Below are 14,908 nucleotides of genomic sequence, written 5' to 3'. Positions count from 1 at the left end.
ATGCAATGTCACAGTGTAAGATAATACATGTTGAATGGTTAAAACCATTTCTGTGTCCAAGTAATGTCCCATTTTGGAGTGACCCCTTCCAACTATACAGTCCATATAATCCTGTTTCCAGTCAGGAGTTACATGAAATTAAGGAAGCGAGCCTCGATTTCACTCTTTTTTTAAATTGGTATAGAAAATGGAGTATTAAAATAATCTATGATCAACAACGACCTCTGCTGGCAGGCTGGAGAAATTGCAAAATGTCTCCCTGCACAAGGAAAACTGCAGTAGGTGCAGAGGAGGGCAGACAGATAGTGTCGAGAACGTAACGCGATGATGCATGTAAACACACGCAGACACACTGGGATGACATCCTCCACACAAGTCAAGATTCTGACAGTCAAAGAGACAATTAGTTCCACATGGTAACGAGGTTTCAGTCTTAGGAAGGTGTTATATCTATTTCAATCAAGTGATGGAAGCAAATATGGGGTAATTGCTTTTTGATTGAATATTTGTCAGCTACAAGGACTTTTTCACATACACACACGGTTTGATAATTAGAGTGAACAAAACAAGCTCCTGCAAAACAACTCGTCTTTATGACTGCTTTATAGGGCTGTGGTTTATAGTTGCAGTAATTACTTTCTGACCATTAAACTGAAGATGGATTAACTAACAGATGCACGCTCCATATGTTTTCCACAGAAACTCACAAGAATCATGTTCCTTCCACCTAATAAATGACTGTAATGAACTCATTTCAGCTAAACTTCCCCAACTCCCAAGAAAAACATGTGGTCTTTGTTAAAATTAACTTCTTCTGAAGAGGAAGTGATTTTGCTACTCTTTAATCTCCCATAGAGGTAATAAAATGGCCACATGATATTTTAGAATATTGGTTTTAATGTAATCTTTACTTTAATTTATGTGACATAGTTTGAAGTCCTGCTTAAATAGTTTTAGAAATGCCTGAGTTACACACGACCTGGCAACCATAATATTATCTCGTGAGTCTGTCCTGATCCCGCGAGACTCTGTCACTCACTGCCTGGTAGGAGTAATGGCTGCCTTCGCAGCAATGGCAGCAACGGGGAACAACACAAGAGGTAAACCAGAGTGTTTTAGCTGACCAGGACGGGCCGAATTCACCAGGCACCCCCTTTTACCCGGGTTCCCGACTGGGTGGGTAGAAGGGGTCTTGCCAAAGGACACACGGAACAAAAGAGACTCGGGAGGGAAACGGGAGAGCGCTAACGCTACCGTGGGAGCTAAAGCGCTAACTGTAGCTGCCGGGACTCAGCCCGAGGAGCTCCGGACGCTTTGGAGGAACCGGAGAGCGTGAGAACAAAACGCGGCCAGGTCGTTAACATGAGCGGACCGGGACAGGACAGCGAGCCAGAGGCCAAAGTCCTTCTCATCAAGCGGCTGTACAGGTACGCTCCACAGGCCGCTTTGTTTAGCTAACCGAGGCGCTCATTTCAGGTTATTGTGGTGGCTAAAGTAGCTTTAGCTCACCCCTAGAGCTACAAATGTGTGTTAAGTCACTAATGTCTTCACCCCAACAGTGAAACATCCCTCACATTTGACTGAGAACAAAGGATGTAATCAGTCAGCGCCTCGGCTTTCATCCTCACGTTGTCTCCGGGCTGTTTTTGTGTCTTGGTTGCGGATTTGCATCATCATCCTCCTATAAAGAGCCGCTCAGGTCACTGACAACAACTTTAGATGATTCAGTCATGATTCTGACCCAAACACTGCGTCTCTAATGGTATCTGCATCAGTCAGTACCTCCTTCGTGGCCGAGAAATGAAACAGAAAGCTCCTTGGTTTAGTTCCTCTTTGGTACTGAGCTGTTTAGAGTTCACACATCACCTTCATCTGATCAGTCAGTTCTGAATGTGAACATCACTGTGGAGAGGCTAGAGAGGGACAAGGAGAGGGAATCTGAACCATATGACAACAAAACAGTTGGTATTAGAGCCTATAATTGTCCTTAGAGCATCTCTGTCCCTCTGCTCAGGATCAGCTTCTCTCTACAGCCACAGACTGGACTCAGCTACCTGGTTACCTGGTTGCACAACAACACAAATAGTTCACATTTCTTGCATATCCAGCTAAACTTGTCCATATCGCCTTGAAACGTCCTTTTTATTAGATGTTTAGCTCCATCTGTGTGTTAAGTATTCATCTAACAAGGACATGGTTTCCATCTTGAGTTGGTGTCATAACCTTTGACCTCCTCCTTCACATCCTCCCTCTCGTCTGATGCTCCGCAGGGCTGTGGTGGAGTCTGTGCACAAGCTGGACGTCATCATCGGCAGCAAAGCGTCCTACAGAGAGGTCTTTAAGCCGGAGAACATCAGCCTTCGCAACAAGTATGTGTGTCTGTGTGAGTGTGTGTCTGTGTGAGTGTGGGGGGAGACGAGGCTTTGGTATCGGCCAAACCCTGGAAAGACTTTTCTGAGCTATCGGAGCAAGAGGGCAGCCAGAGCAGTTAGTGGAAGGTGAAGTCTTTTTTATCTTCAGCCAAAATAACCAATGGCTCTGCATGGCTGCGCCCCCTCAACCCGTGAAACCAGGTTGACTCACCAGACCACTTGTCAAACCAGCGCGCCCACTGTCTCCCTAACCCCCGTGTGTGTGTGTGTGTGTGTGTGTGTGTGTGTGTGTGTGTGTGTGTGTGTGTGTGTGTGTGTGTGTGTGTGTGTGTGTGTGTCTGTGTGTGTGTGTGTCTGTGTCTGTGTGTGTCTGTGTGTGTACTGTGATCAAGTAAACATACACAGATTGAATTACAAGATGTGTTGCGCAATCACAGCGCTGGCCTTCTCTGACCAGACCTTTACGCCCTGAACAGATCCAGTTACAATCACATCACCTCGCCCTCGGTTACCTCCAGTCTGCATACTGTGATTTGTTTCCAGATTACACTCACATTAAGTTCAGTCTCCTCTCTTAATCCCAGTCTGATGAGGACCTAGACTTCCTGTGTCCTTCCCTGGCTGACTGTGTGTGTGTGTGTGTGTCTGCGTGCTCTCAGGCTGAGGGAGCTGTGTGTGAAGCTGATGTTCCTCCATCCTGTGGACTACGGGCGCAAAGCCGAGGAGCTGCTCTGGAGGAAAGTCTACTATGAGGTCATCCAGGTCATCAAGACCAACAAGAAGGTGAGGAGGAGACACCAGCCCAGAACCTCCCCCCCTGCTCGTGTCCCTTTTGTTTGTATTTCTTATGTGTGTGTGTTCTCCTCTGTTCTGCTCCAGCACGTCCACAGTCGCAGCGCTCTGGAGTGCGCCTACAGAACACACCTGATCGCCGGCGTGGGTTTCTACCAGCACCTGCTGCTCTACATACAGTCACACTACCAGCTAGAGCTGCAGGACTGCATCGACTGGACCCACGTCACAGACCCGCTGATCGGTCAGTCACACACACATACACACACACACACACCTTCAAACCATAGAATGTTGGAAAGCTTTGTTGTTTAGTACTGAACACACTCCAAGGAGAAAGGAACCCGATCAGCAGATTTGTGCAAATGGATTTTATTTCTAAATCTCTCCTAAAGGCCGATCAGAATGCGTTTTGATTCGTACGACTGCTACGTTTCTAAAAGCGGCTTGACCTCCTTTACAGCTCAGATTAAACCGTAGTCTGCGTTTGGATTCGGCGGCCGTGACCTTTGCGGCTCCACCACGTGTTCCCCGCCGCTCATTGTCTCCGTCCGCTCAGCCTCAGATTTCATTGTCGCCCGGCACAAAGCTAAATTAGTAAACGCTGGAGGATTGCCAAGTCGGTGCGTTGCCAACAAACGGGGCAGCTGGAGGGTCGAGCCCCGACTGGAGAGATGAAGAAGGAGATGTTCAAGCTAGAGCACCTCTGGATCCTCACATACACAGTCATGTCAGGTGTTAAATGGAGCCTGTAGTGAGAGGAAAACATGAATATCTCCTGATCGGCTTCATTAGATAGATAAGAGAATGTGTGTGTGTGTTCCTGTGTGTCCCTGCAGATGACACACTGCTGTTTGCACTGTTGCAAACAGTTGGTATCAGTTATAATGATCAAAGTCTCCTCTCGTTAACTGTTATCATCGCTGTAGACACCAAGTCCTTGAAATTAAAGGAAATATGTGTTGTGGAATGTTTCTCTCCCCCCCCCCCCCCTGCAGGTCGGAAGAAACCCGTTTCCGCCACCCCCAAGGAGATGGAGTGGGCCCAGATGGCGTGCCACCGCTGCCTGGTCTACCTGGGAGATCTGGGTAATAACAGGATAACAGAATACGCTATGTAACCGCAATGAAAGCCTCTTTACCCAGCATGTGAGAGAGAGGGAGAGAGAGAGGGAGTGTGTGTGTGTGTGTGTGTAATTGGCCCGGAGCTGTTTGCTTGTGTTAGAGCTGAGAGAGTTCTGTATGTGGACCGATCATACATCGTTTCACACAACGAGACGGGAGGCAAATGAAAACCACGTCTGCCCCGTTTAGGCTTTTGATGAATTACAATCAAGTTCAGCCTCAGCGTCTCCACTCTGATACTCACTTCCTGTCTGAATCCAGTGTGTGTTCAATTCACGTGGAAGGAAACTTCGTTCTAACTTGTTCTTCACGTTGCAGCTCGCTATCAGAACGAGCTGGCCGGCGTGGAGTCGGAGCAGCTTGCAGAGAGGTTTTACCATCAGGCGCTCACTGTCATGCCACACGTAGGTGAGTGACAACAACACGCGACCACGGAGACGAAATAATAATAAAGGAGCGTCACGGGGCAGCAGCAGCCTTCAGTCAACATGAGGTCACTCTTCACGCCAATAACAATGTTTTCACCCACACAGGAATGCCTTTCAACCAGCTGGGCACCCTGGCAGGAAGTAAGCTCTACAACGTGGAGGCGACCTACTACTACCTACGCTGGTAAGGAGCCAGAGAGTCACAGCTGCCCTCAGCCGTCCAACCACAGGCTACAGTCTCCTAACAAAGTGTTTTAATGTGTTCCTGCCAGCATCCAATCCGAGACTCCGTTCGACGGCGCCTACGGCAACCTGAAGCGCCTGTTTGACAAGGCGGCCAAGATGTACCACCAAGTGAAGAAGCAGGAGATGAAGAAGCTGTCGCCGTCTCGGCAACGGTGAGGAGGAGTCACCTGGTCTGTGGGCGTGCAGAACGTTTCGCACTCACGGTGTATTTCAAGCTTACGGAGAGGACACAGATGGTCGCCCTTAGCAACAAGAAAGCCGTTTCACTTTCAAGCCCCCCCTGACAGACAGAAGCCAGTCGATGCCTAAACACCCTTTGTCCTTCTTCCCACAGATCTAAAGACATCAAGCGTCTGCTGGTGAGCTTCATGTACCTCCAGAGTCTCCTGCAGCCTAAAAACAGGTGAGCTCCTGTTCCATCACCCATCTGCTTCTTTTCCTCCACAAGACAAGCCGCCGTTGTCCTCTTATTTACATTTGCGTGGCGTTAAAGCAGCACATCCTGGACTCTAGCAGCTCTCTGGCTTCACCCTGAGCCTGCAGTGGAAGCTTCACTCCCCTGACTTTGCTCTCCTTCCCCCCCTTGTGTGCAGCCTGATGGAGACGGAGCTGACGTCTCTGTGCCAGTCGGTGCTGGAGGACTTCAACCTGGTGCTCTTCTACCTGCCGGCGCCAGGACACGGCGGCGCTCACCACCCGCCCAGCGAGGAGGAGGAGGAGCAGCAGCAGCAGCAGCACGCCGACAGCTCCTACCCCGTGCTGCCCGACGCCCTGGTCTTCAAGATGGTGGTCACGTGTCTGATGGTGGTGCACAGCCTGAAGAGGGGAGGTCGGTGTCTGATGCACGGCGGAGATGCGAAGGTTGTTGCGGTTGTTGTATCTCTGTTGTTGCTAACGCTTGTTGGTGTTTCGTGGTCGCAGGATCCAAGCAGTACAGCGCGTCCATAGCCTTCACTCTGGCCCTGTTCTCCCACCTGGTCAACCACGTCAACATCAGGCTGCAGGCGGAGCTGGAGGAGGCGGAGACCCAGGTGCCTCCGCTGCAGACCGACCCCACAGGTGAGAGAGGAAGAAGAGCTCCAGAGATCTTTAAGGAGTGAAACACTAGAGGAACTTAAACACACACAGCTTCTCCTGGCTTACAGTCGGGAGCAATTGATACTTATTTTTAATTTATACATTGTTGTGTTGTGTGTATTGTTGTGTTGTGTATAATGTAAAGTGTTTAAAGTGCCAAGTATGTGGTAATAAGTTTTTGCAATCTATCTGAGAACCCACTTGACTTCTGTCGTCTAGATGAGTCAGAGATGAAGGATGTGCCGGCTCCATTAACCGATGAGAAGCCACTGCAGAACGGCTCCCTGGAGCAGGAGGAGGAAGACGAGGAGGAGGAGAAGAATGAAGACGGAGCGAAGAAGAACATCAGTGAGGCCGAGCAGCGCAAGTTGGAAGAGGAGAAACAGAGGCAGAAGAAGAAGTACACCCGCCTGTCACGATTGCGCCGCCGCCGCTGCGCCCGCAAGGACGGGGGAGGAGAGGACGACAGCGACCTGAGCGAAGGCTTTGAGAGCGAGGAAGAGGAGGAGGACGACGACGCGAGGAGGGGTCGCGCCGATTCGACGAGCGGCGCTTCGACAGGAACGCCCGTCAATCCTTCACCTCTCGTGAAAGAGACCAAGAGAGAACCGTTGGTTGAGCAGGCCAGCTGGGAGAGCGGCTCTGAGGAAGAGGAGGAGGAAGGAGGAACGGCCTTCGATGTAGAGACGGACTCGGACATGAACAGTCAGGAGTCTCGGTCGGACCTGGAGGACATCGAGGACACGGAGAACTCTGACAACATGGAGGGCCAGGCTCGGGAGCACCAGGAGGAAGAGGAGGACGAAGACCAATCTAAGGAGGAAGTGCCCGAGCGGGACGGCGACACTCCTCCCACCACCAACGGGCCGCTGCTGCCCAGCGACTCCAGCATCAGCAGCAACCTGCAGGCCATGTCCTCGCAGCTCTTCCAGGCCAAGCGCTGCTTTCGCCTGGCGCCCACCTTCAGTAATGTGCTGCTGCGGCCCCCCACCTCACCGTCCCCCGCCAGCCCCGCCCCCACGCCCGCCCCCGCCGACGCCTCCGCTCCCCCCTCCCAAGAGACGCCGCCTCCGCCCGGGGACTCGCCCTGCGACGTCAGCCCCACTACTGCCAACGGGACCAACGACAATGGTAACGCACCTTCACTCCTCCTCCTTCTTCATCACACATAAGCTTTGGTCCTTTTTTGTTTTGCCTAACTGTTTCCGCTCCCTGCCTCAGACTTGGACTCAGACTCTGAAGGCAGCCAGCACAGCAGTCAGTCGGTCCGCAGTGAGAAGACTCTCCTGGAGAAGCTGGAGATCCTCACCAACCAGGGCCTCATCCAGGTGGTCAAGGTCTTCGTCGACTGGCTGAGGACAAACACCGACATCATCGTCATGTGTGCCCAGGTGAGTCCTCTCTGTCCAGACTCCACATCTCTGCAGTCACATGACATAAAGGCCTGGTTCTGACTCCACGGTTCCCTCTGCAGAGTTCTCAGAGTCTCTGGAACCGTCTGTCTGTGCTGCTCAACCTCCTCCCTGACGGCAGCAAGATGCTGGAGGCCGGTGAGTCACAGCATCAGTACACACACACACACACACGTTATAGATGTGTGTGTTTGGGTCAAGGAATCGGATTATAAAAGTCCTTTACACAGAAACGATTGTTAAAGTGTGTGTGTGTGTGTGTGTGTGTGTGTGTGTGTGTGTGTGTGTGTGTGTGTGTGTGTGTGTGTGTGTGTGTGTGTGTGTGTGTGTGTGTGTGTGTGTGTGTGTGTGTGTGTGTGTGTGTGTGTGTGTGTGTGTGTGTGTGTGTGTGTGTGTGTGTGTGTGTGTGTGTGTGTGTGTGTGTGTGTGTGTGTGTCAGTCACAGAGCTGGGTCTGAACCCGGAGGTCACACAGCTGCTGAGTGAGTGTGAGCAGCCCGGCCTGGTCCAGACTCTGCTGCTGCCTGAGGATCTGTCTCTTCATCACCTTCCTGCCCTCAGCGCCGCACACCGCCGCCTCGACTTCACCCGCCACAACCGCTCACTCACACCCCTGCAGGAGGTACACACACACTCTCACACTCTTGTTTATATGTGTATTGACCAACTGAAGTGAGAGAGCGGCTCCTTCATGTGTGTACTCGTTCATGTTCCTTTCAACGATAGAACAGGAAATGAGACTCAGTAGTTTCTGAAATGAATAATTGAAGAGAATGAAAGAGGAAGCTCACATGGAGACTAACCAGCCAGTTATGAGTTAATGCTTCTCTGGCCTTCACTCTTTATTGTTTGTTTTTTGTAAAGATTCTCACTCAGCTAAGCACCTCGCTCTCCCTCTCTCCCTCTCACTCTCTCCCTCTCTCTGTCTCTCCCTCTCTCCCTCTCTCCCTCTCCCTCCCTCTCTCTCACTCTCACTCTCACTCTCTCCCTCTCTCTGTGTCTCTCCCTCCCTCTCTCTCCCTCCCTCTCTCTGTCTCTCTCCCTCTCACTCTCTCTCTCTCCCTCTCTCTCTCTCTCTCTGATGGCCTGCAGGTTAGAGTCACACAGCATTGAGTCTGTTGTAGCCAGGAGTGAAATCTTTTGACTTATCTGATCATCAGTCAGCAGAACCTCTTAATCATTATTATCCCTTCTCTCCTCTTCATCTCTTCCAGTGTGTGGTGCGAGTCTGCTGCATCCGCAGCTTTGGCCACTTCCTGACCAATCTCCAGGGCAACGTGCTGCACTTCAACCCAGAGGCGGGCATCTTCACCAGCATCAGCCAGACTGAGGAGGACAATCTGGTGCAGCAGGCCAAGGCCCAGTTCCGCATGGTGAGTGACGCCTCGGTGGACCGACCACAGCCAGAAGGAGCGCCGGCTGTCTGAGGCCCCTACAGTCGGCTGTGTGGGCCAAACATGGCAGTGTTACATAAATGTATAACTACGCAGAAGAATTGATGACTTAAGATCCAAAGTAACGGCACCGTTTGATGTGGAGTCTCTTTTCTCTTCCTCCAGGCTGAAGAGGAGGCTCGGCGAAATCGGTTAATGAGGGACATGGCCCAACTCCGACTCCAGGTGGGTCTACTGGCTTATACAGATGTGACGTACAGATGTTAGAGACGATCAGGGGCCTCAACTGAATTCCGAAGTCTAAACTTTGTAGGAACCTTAAGAAAGTTTCAGTTTTAAAGTTTAGATAATATGAGAAGAAAGTGTGACTTGTGTGTGTCTGAGGAGAGTGCGAGTGTGTGAGGAGAGAGCCATTGTGTCTGAGTGAAGGAGGTCCAGGCTTCAGTATCGGCTTCTTCTTTACTAAACACCAGATCATTCTAAGTGTTACCTTTAGACTCTCTTCTCTAAGCCTCATTGATGCTCAGCTGTGCCTCTTGTCAATCCCGGTGCTTGCAGTTGGAGGTGTCGCAGCTAGAGGGCAGCCTTCAGCAGCCCAAGTCCCAGTCCTCCATGTCTCCGTACCTGGTGCCAGACGCCGCCGCCCTCTGCCACCATCTGAGCCTCATCCGGCAGCTGGCGGCCAGCGGCTGCTTCATCGTCATCATCCCACGCACAGGTCAGTCTGTCTGAGGGAGCTGCTGTTCACCCTGTGGGCCTGCAGGGGGCGACAGAGGGAGGAGGTTCATCAGTCTCTGTATCAACTCTGTGTTTCTGTGTTGTAGTGATTGATGGTCTCGACCGGTTGAAGAAGGAAAATGCCGGAGCGAGAGACGGGATCCGCTTCCTGGAGTCTGAATTTCGCAAAGGCAACAGGTGAGTGTGTAAAGGCCTGATGAGCTCAGGGAGAGGAGAGACGGGAGCTCCTGCTTTAATGTACAGACGGGCTGGACAGGATCTTCACTTCCAGTCCCTGACGCTTGCTTACAGCCTTCTTCTTCTCTTCTTTGTGCACTGCAGGTACATCCGCTGCCAAAAAGAGTCTGGGCGAAGTTTTGAGAGAGATAAACTGAAACGGCAGGACATCGAAGCTTGGTGAGTCCTGACCTTACCTGTCTCACCTTCACCTGTGAGGAAAGACGTGAGAGCTTAGTCAGTGGAGTTCAGCTTTGAGTTTGGGTCCTCTGCTGCTTTTCCAGGCATCTGTACAAGATGGTGGACAGCTGTCGTCAGCTGACGGTCTCCCAGAGCAACGGAGATGAAGACACGGCCGGCATGGTGACGATTCTTACCGGGCTCACCGTGGACGAGCTTTGCAATCAGTCAGCGGCTATGAAAGTGAGTCAGTCTGTGTGTTTGTGCTTCATCACTCACTAGGCTTACACACACTTCAATCAGAACTGCAGCACTTTACTTCTAATTTAGGTCTGTAACTGTGACTTTCTCTCTGTTCCTCTTCACTCATCTCCTCCTCTCCTCCTCTCTCCTTAGTCGGCCGTCCAGGCGGCGGGCGCAGCGGGCATGGAGCTGAAGAACATCGTGGACTTCCACCGGCAGTGGAAGGAGATTGGCTGAGAGGTTCCGAGGGGGCAGCTGGCGGCGCTGCGAGCAGCTGACGGATCACGACACATGCTCCCTCTCTCTCTCTCTCTCCCACTCTTTTGCTCTGTGTGTATCTGCGTCTCAACTCGACAGGAAGATGGACGGAAGGAAAGAGTTCAGGCTTAGAGGGATGGAAAAGTTCAAACGGGCAGAGGAGGAAAAAAAAAGGCAAAGAGATAAACGGGGTGAAACGGGGGGCGGAACTCCCACTCCCAAACCTTAAACATAAAGAGCGACCCCTGGTGGTCGGAGTGAGGACCTGATTGGGGACGCGACACACCTTTTAAGTGCCCCTGGTTCACACCCTAACCAGGCATACACTGTATATGTTAGCAAACGAGTACACACACGCGGGGAGAGGAACCGCACGTACATACACACACACACACACACACACACACACACACACACACACATTTACGCTCAGATGAATCCATATAGATATTTAGAGCTCCGCCCCTTCCCTCCATTCTGTGTTTTGAAAAACAGGCGACGTGAAGGCGAGACTCTGCCGGGGCCGAGTCGGATACAGACGCAGGGTGTATCAAAAAAAAGAGAGAGCGAACACACAATTGCGCACACGCACACACACACACACACACACACCCACGGCTTCCTAAACAGGGTCCCGTAGCTCTCGGGCCTGTAGAGAGGGTCGAGGCAAACACACATGTACAATTCTCCAGACATTGTTCTTTTCTCTCTGTGGCTTTCTTCTCCTTTTTTTTGTTTTTTTGGTTTTTGTTTCTCCCTTAATTTTGCGGTGTACTGTTGTGACCAGTGACTTATGTAATGAAACGTGTGTGTGTGTATGAGGAGAAAAGGAATAACGTGTAAGGCGTTTTTAATTTGGATTTTTATTTTTGTACCCGGATGATGATATTGTTTATTTTTGCTTTTGTTTTTGGGGCAGAAAGCAGAAGGCAGGAGTATTTATGGGAAAACGGTCGTTGTTGTTGTCGTCGTCGTTGTTGTTGTTGTGTGTTCATCCACTGAGCAAGTCCTTCACTTTTTTTCCCAAACAAAAGAAGATGAACGGTCATCCAGCCTGTGTGTGTGTGTGTGTGTGTGGAGGGGGGAGGGGCTGAGCAGCAGCAGCAGCTTCATCGTACAGGAGAGAGGGGTCGGCCCGGCCCTCCCACAGGGGGGGGGTGAGGGGGGTCGTGTTGGACCCCTGTGAACTCCTATAAGATAGAAGCCCACCCACCATCACGTTTCCATAGTGACTGTCCCATCATGCACAGTGCAAAGGAAAATCAGTATATGTACGTGGCCATGCATTGAACAATAAAAAGAACAGAAGTTACATTGTTTGCTTTGTTTTTATTACCAATTTACTTTATTTTCAATTGTCAGTGTGTTTGTAAGAGACTGACACACGATCCAGTAAAGATTAAGTTCAGTTAAATTAAGCTTTACCACTAGTTGGACTGATGGTGGCACTCTTATAACTCATTTTAGGCTCTGGCTTATAATTGGAACCATAAATCATAGAATCAAAATTCACCCCTAACAGTTTTTGTTGTATTTAATGTTGTGGGTCAATTGTCCCTAAATCTCAGATGTAGATTGATGATGTGCTGTGTATACTTGTATAATATAACTATCTGAAACCAAACTCAGTGGACGTCTGCACTCCCTATGCAAAAGGTGAAACATGAATCGACCTCATGGTGGCACTAAAAGGTCAACCGTTTCATTTTGTGAGTGTCTTTGGAAGCAGACATGATCGAGGTCAAGGATTTGGTCTTGATTGGAGGTCTTGTTGGCCTTGGCGGTGGTATGTATGCCCTCTGATACTCTCCAGCTCACAAACACCCTGACATCACAGCTGAAGCTTCATCCTCCTGGTTGAACTCCCTGACCCGAGCCTCTTCCTCCTCTCTGCCTGTGTGCCATCCTCCCTCGCTTCTCCTCCTCCTCCGGCCCCTGGAGTCCCTCTCTGTCCCTCTCTGTCCCTTGGCCCCGTGCCCACCGCTGCCACAGCACAGGAAGTAACCAACCCCCCCTCCCCTCCCCTCCCCTCCCCCCGACAGTGAGGTCAGTGCCACCCTGACAGAGTTGCTGGCACCGTCTTTGGCCCACTCTCGGTTGGGTAAGAGGGTGGGAACCTCAGTGGCCCAGTCCTCTTTCATCCTGTGGGGCTGCAGCGGAGGTTTGAGCTGCGGAGACAGGATGAGACACACACACTCCTAACCTGCACACATATACAGTAATGTCCATGAGGGGGTCTGTGCTTGTGGTGGGCAAATGCCTCGCCTGTCTTGACTTCATCTGTAAGTACTTCTGATTCTTTTAAAGCTTTTCTCTCATGTTTCAATCTGTGACACTAAAGCAGGAGCAGCACTAAACTCACACACACTCCGGTCCTATTCTAATATTATTAGTACGTATAGATTTATTAGAAGTTTCCTTTTGCATTGGCTCATATGTTAATGCTGCTGCAGCTCTTGTGCTTTCTGCTTTGTCTCCTGATCGGGAACACAAGCGCTCTTTCTTCGCTCCATCCAATGAGGCGGCGGCGCTCAGGCCTGAGGGTGGAGATTTGGGGGGTCCAGCCCGGTTTGTTATTCGGTGTGTGGAGGAATGTGCGGAGGAAGAGGGGCTGCTGTCCGTCACAACAGCGGACAGGCCCGAGTGGAGGATTAGGAGGGAATTGTACTTCAAAAACCAGTTTGTTCCCTTATTTTTGATTTCCCTCCGTGAGCGCCCTGGGGTCCCGCCGTCACTGCGATGATCCCGCCGGGAACAGAAAGCTGAGAGGTTAGCGGGTGTCTGGTTGTACTTTTCCTTCATTGCATTACAGTGACACACACACACATCCACACACACACCCCCACACACACGTGCCTGCCTCTTTCTAAGAAACTGTGTCGTGTTTCCCGACGATCGCTTCCTCCACTTAAACACCCTCGAGGGTTTGACTCGTAGCCACGCCCATTTCTGAGGAACATGTTTTTGTTCCTCACAGTTCCCGAACGTTCTTGGCGCGCGATCAGCACATGTACCGACAGTTACAGTCACGTTCAACCTACAGACATACATAACACGCTGACGTCATCCCTGCGCTCCACTCACAGCGCGTGTAGAGGCGGAGTGTGTGTGCAAGTGTGTGTGTGTGTGTGTGTGTGTTAACGCGCGTTTACTCCCCCACGCGCACAAAAGCGTTTTCCTGTTTTGTTTTTCACTATTAAGTGCAAAGTTCCACGTCAGGTCCTTGATATGATCGGATTTCCTGCCCACGTGACTCTCTATGGTCAGAGTTTGAGTTTGGGGATGTTATTGTTGAGTTGTTGTTGTTATCATGATTTGTTTGTCACATACTGGAGTGTGTGTGTGTGTGTGTGTGTCATACATCATTGATAAGGTGTGTACAAGAAAGAATCAAATGTGGGAACTTCTTATAAACAGGATTATATAAGAAGGACTGCTGTATAAGGGAACACTGGGGACTGGAGGATGTATTAGGGCACATAAATACAAGATATACCAAAGATCTATAGCTAAGTAGTAGTTCTAAGTATAAATATATGTTAAATATATGTAAACAAACACAAATCTATCAGCTTATAGAAACGTATGGATGCGTGTTAGTCCAGGTCATGTGATTCACTCATTTTGTGTTAAAGGTAACTGGACTTTTTTAATCTCTTCTGAGGTTTCATCATTTCTACTGACTGACAGGAAGTCAGTTCCCTGTTTTCAACCTCTGTGAGTCATGTTCTCTGCATCACGAGGCGCTGAGGTCACACTGTTCTGATCATCATTAAGAACACAGGCGGCTTCACTCCGCTCTTATTGGAGTTCAAACTATGTCCTCAAAACAGACACATTGTTCAAATTGAGATGAATAGTTTCTTGGTTCAATAAGTTACGAGTCATGTTATTTTTCAGAATAATGACCTCGTCACATGATGAAATATTTAATCTGCTCATTCTGCCATCAGTGGGCTCATAACTTTTCAATCAGGTCTTGTGTAAGGTGAAGGGCGCCTTAAGGTCTCCTATCATTTGGCAGTTAGAATACAAAATGAAATAAGAATGCAAATGAAATAAAAATAAAATAATAAAACAAAATGCCTGAACAATGTTTTTGGCAAGTTTTGTTGTTGATTGGTTAAAATAAGATAACAGATCAATATGAAATGAGGATCCAGGAATGTGATTAGAGATGATGATGATGATGATGATGATGATGATGATGATGATGATGGAAATATCTCAGTCATTGTTTTTTTTGTTTTATGTGTCAGGATCAGAACTTATCAATCAGGTCAAGTCATACATGTGGTGCTTTCAGGACACAACCAATCAATCCGTTCAAGTCTGTGATGAGGTGATCTAAGGGGGAAATTTTTCTTGGAAATCCAGGAATGTGATGGATGATGATGATGATGATGATGAAATCTCAACCCTGTGCTAA

General features: G+C 49.7%; 1 protein-coding gene across 1 annotated transcript; it reads left to right on the top strand.

The window, feature by feature from the left end:
- The first annotated feature begins 1,039 nt into the window (after window positions 1-1,039).
- smg5 (SMG5 nonsense mediated mRNA decay factor) lies at window positions 1,040-11,430 on the top strand. Its single transcript, XM_076150218.1, has 22 exons — window positions 1,040-1,427; window positions 2,271-2,369; window positions 3,032-3,155; window positions 3,252-3,408; window positions 4,163-4,252; window positions 4,607-4,696; window positions 4,822-4,900; window positions 4,989-5,114; window positions 5,297-5,365; window positions 5,556-5,791; window positions 5,884-6,021; window positions 6,259-7,170; window positions 7,261-7,430; window positions 7,514-7,589; window positions 7,897-8,072; window positions 8,665-8,823; window positions 9,010-9,069; window positions 9,403-9,562; window positions 9,669-9,759; window positions 9,904-9,978; window positions 10,083-10,221; window positions 10,375-11,430. Exons 1-22 carry the CDS (start codon window positions 1,363-1,365, stop codon window positions 10,456-10,458), a joined length of 3,375 nt encoding a protein of 1,124 aa, XP_076006333.1. The 5' UTR covers window positions 1,040-1,362; the 3' UTR covers window positions 10,459-11,430.
- The last annotated feature ends 3,478 nt before the right edge of the window (window positions 11,431-14,908 follow it).

Source organism: Genypterus blacodes, unplaced genomic scaffold (assembly GCF_046128005.1).
Source record: "Genypterus blacodes isolate CSIRO-AG114 ecotype Tasmania unplaced genomic scaffold, CSIRO-AGI_Gbla_v1 ptg000052l_1, whole genome shotgun sequence".
In the NCBI taxonomy this organism is placed as follows: Eukaryota; Metazoa; Chordata; class Actinopteri; order Ophidiiformes; family Ophidiidae; genus Genypterus; species Genypterus blacodes.
The sequence above is the reverse complement of the archived record's forward strand: the minus strand, read 5'-3'. Positions and strand labels throughout refer to the sequence as shown.

Excerpts from the sequence above, each read along its gene's own strand:
- smg5 (XM_076150218.1), top strand. The coding sequence starts at position 1,363 with ATGAGCGGACCGGGACAGGACAGCGAGCCAGAGGCCAAAGTCCTTCTC. Across the intron at positions 4,901-4,988 it reads ACCTACTACTACCTACGCTG|CATCCAATCCGAGACTCCGT; the intron begins GTAAGGAGCCAG and ends TGTTCCTGCCAG. Across the intron at positions 10,222-10,374 it reads ATCAGTCAGCGGCTATGAAA|TCGGCCGTCCAGGCGGCGGG; the intron begins GTGAGTCAGTCT and ends CTCTCTCCTTAG.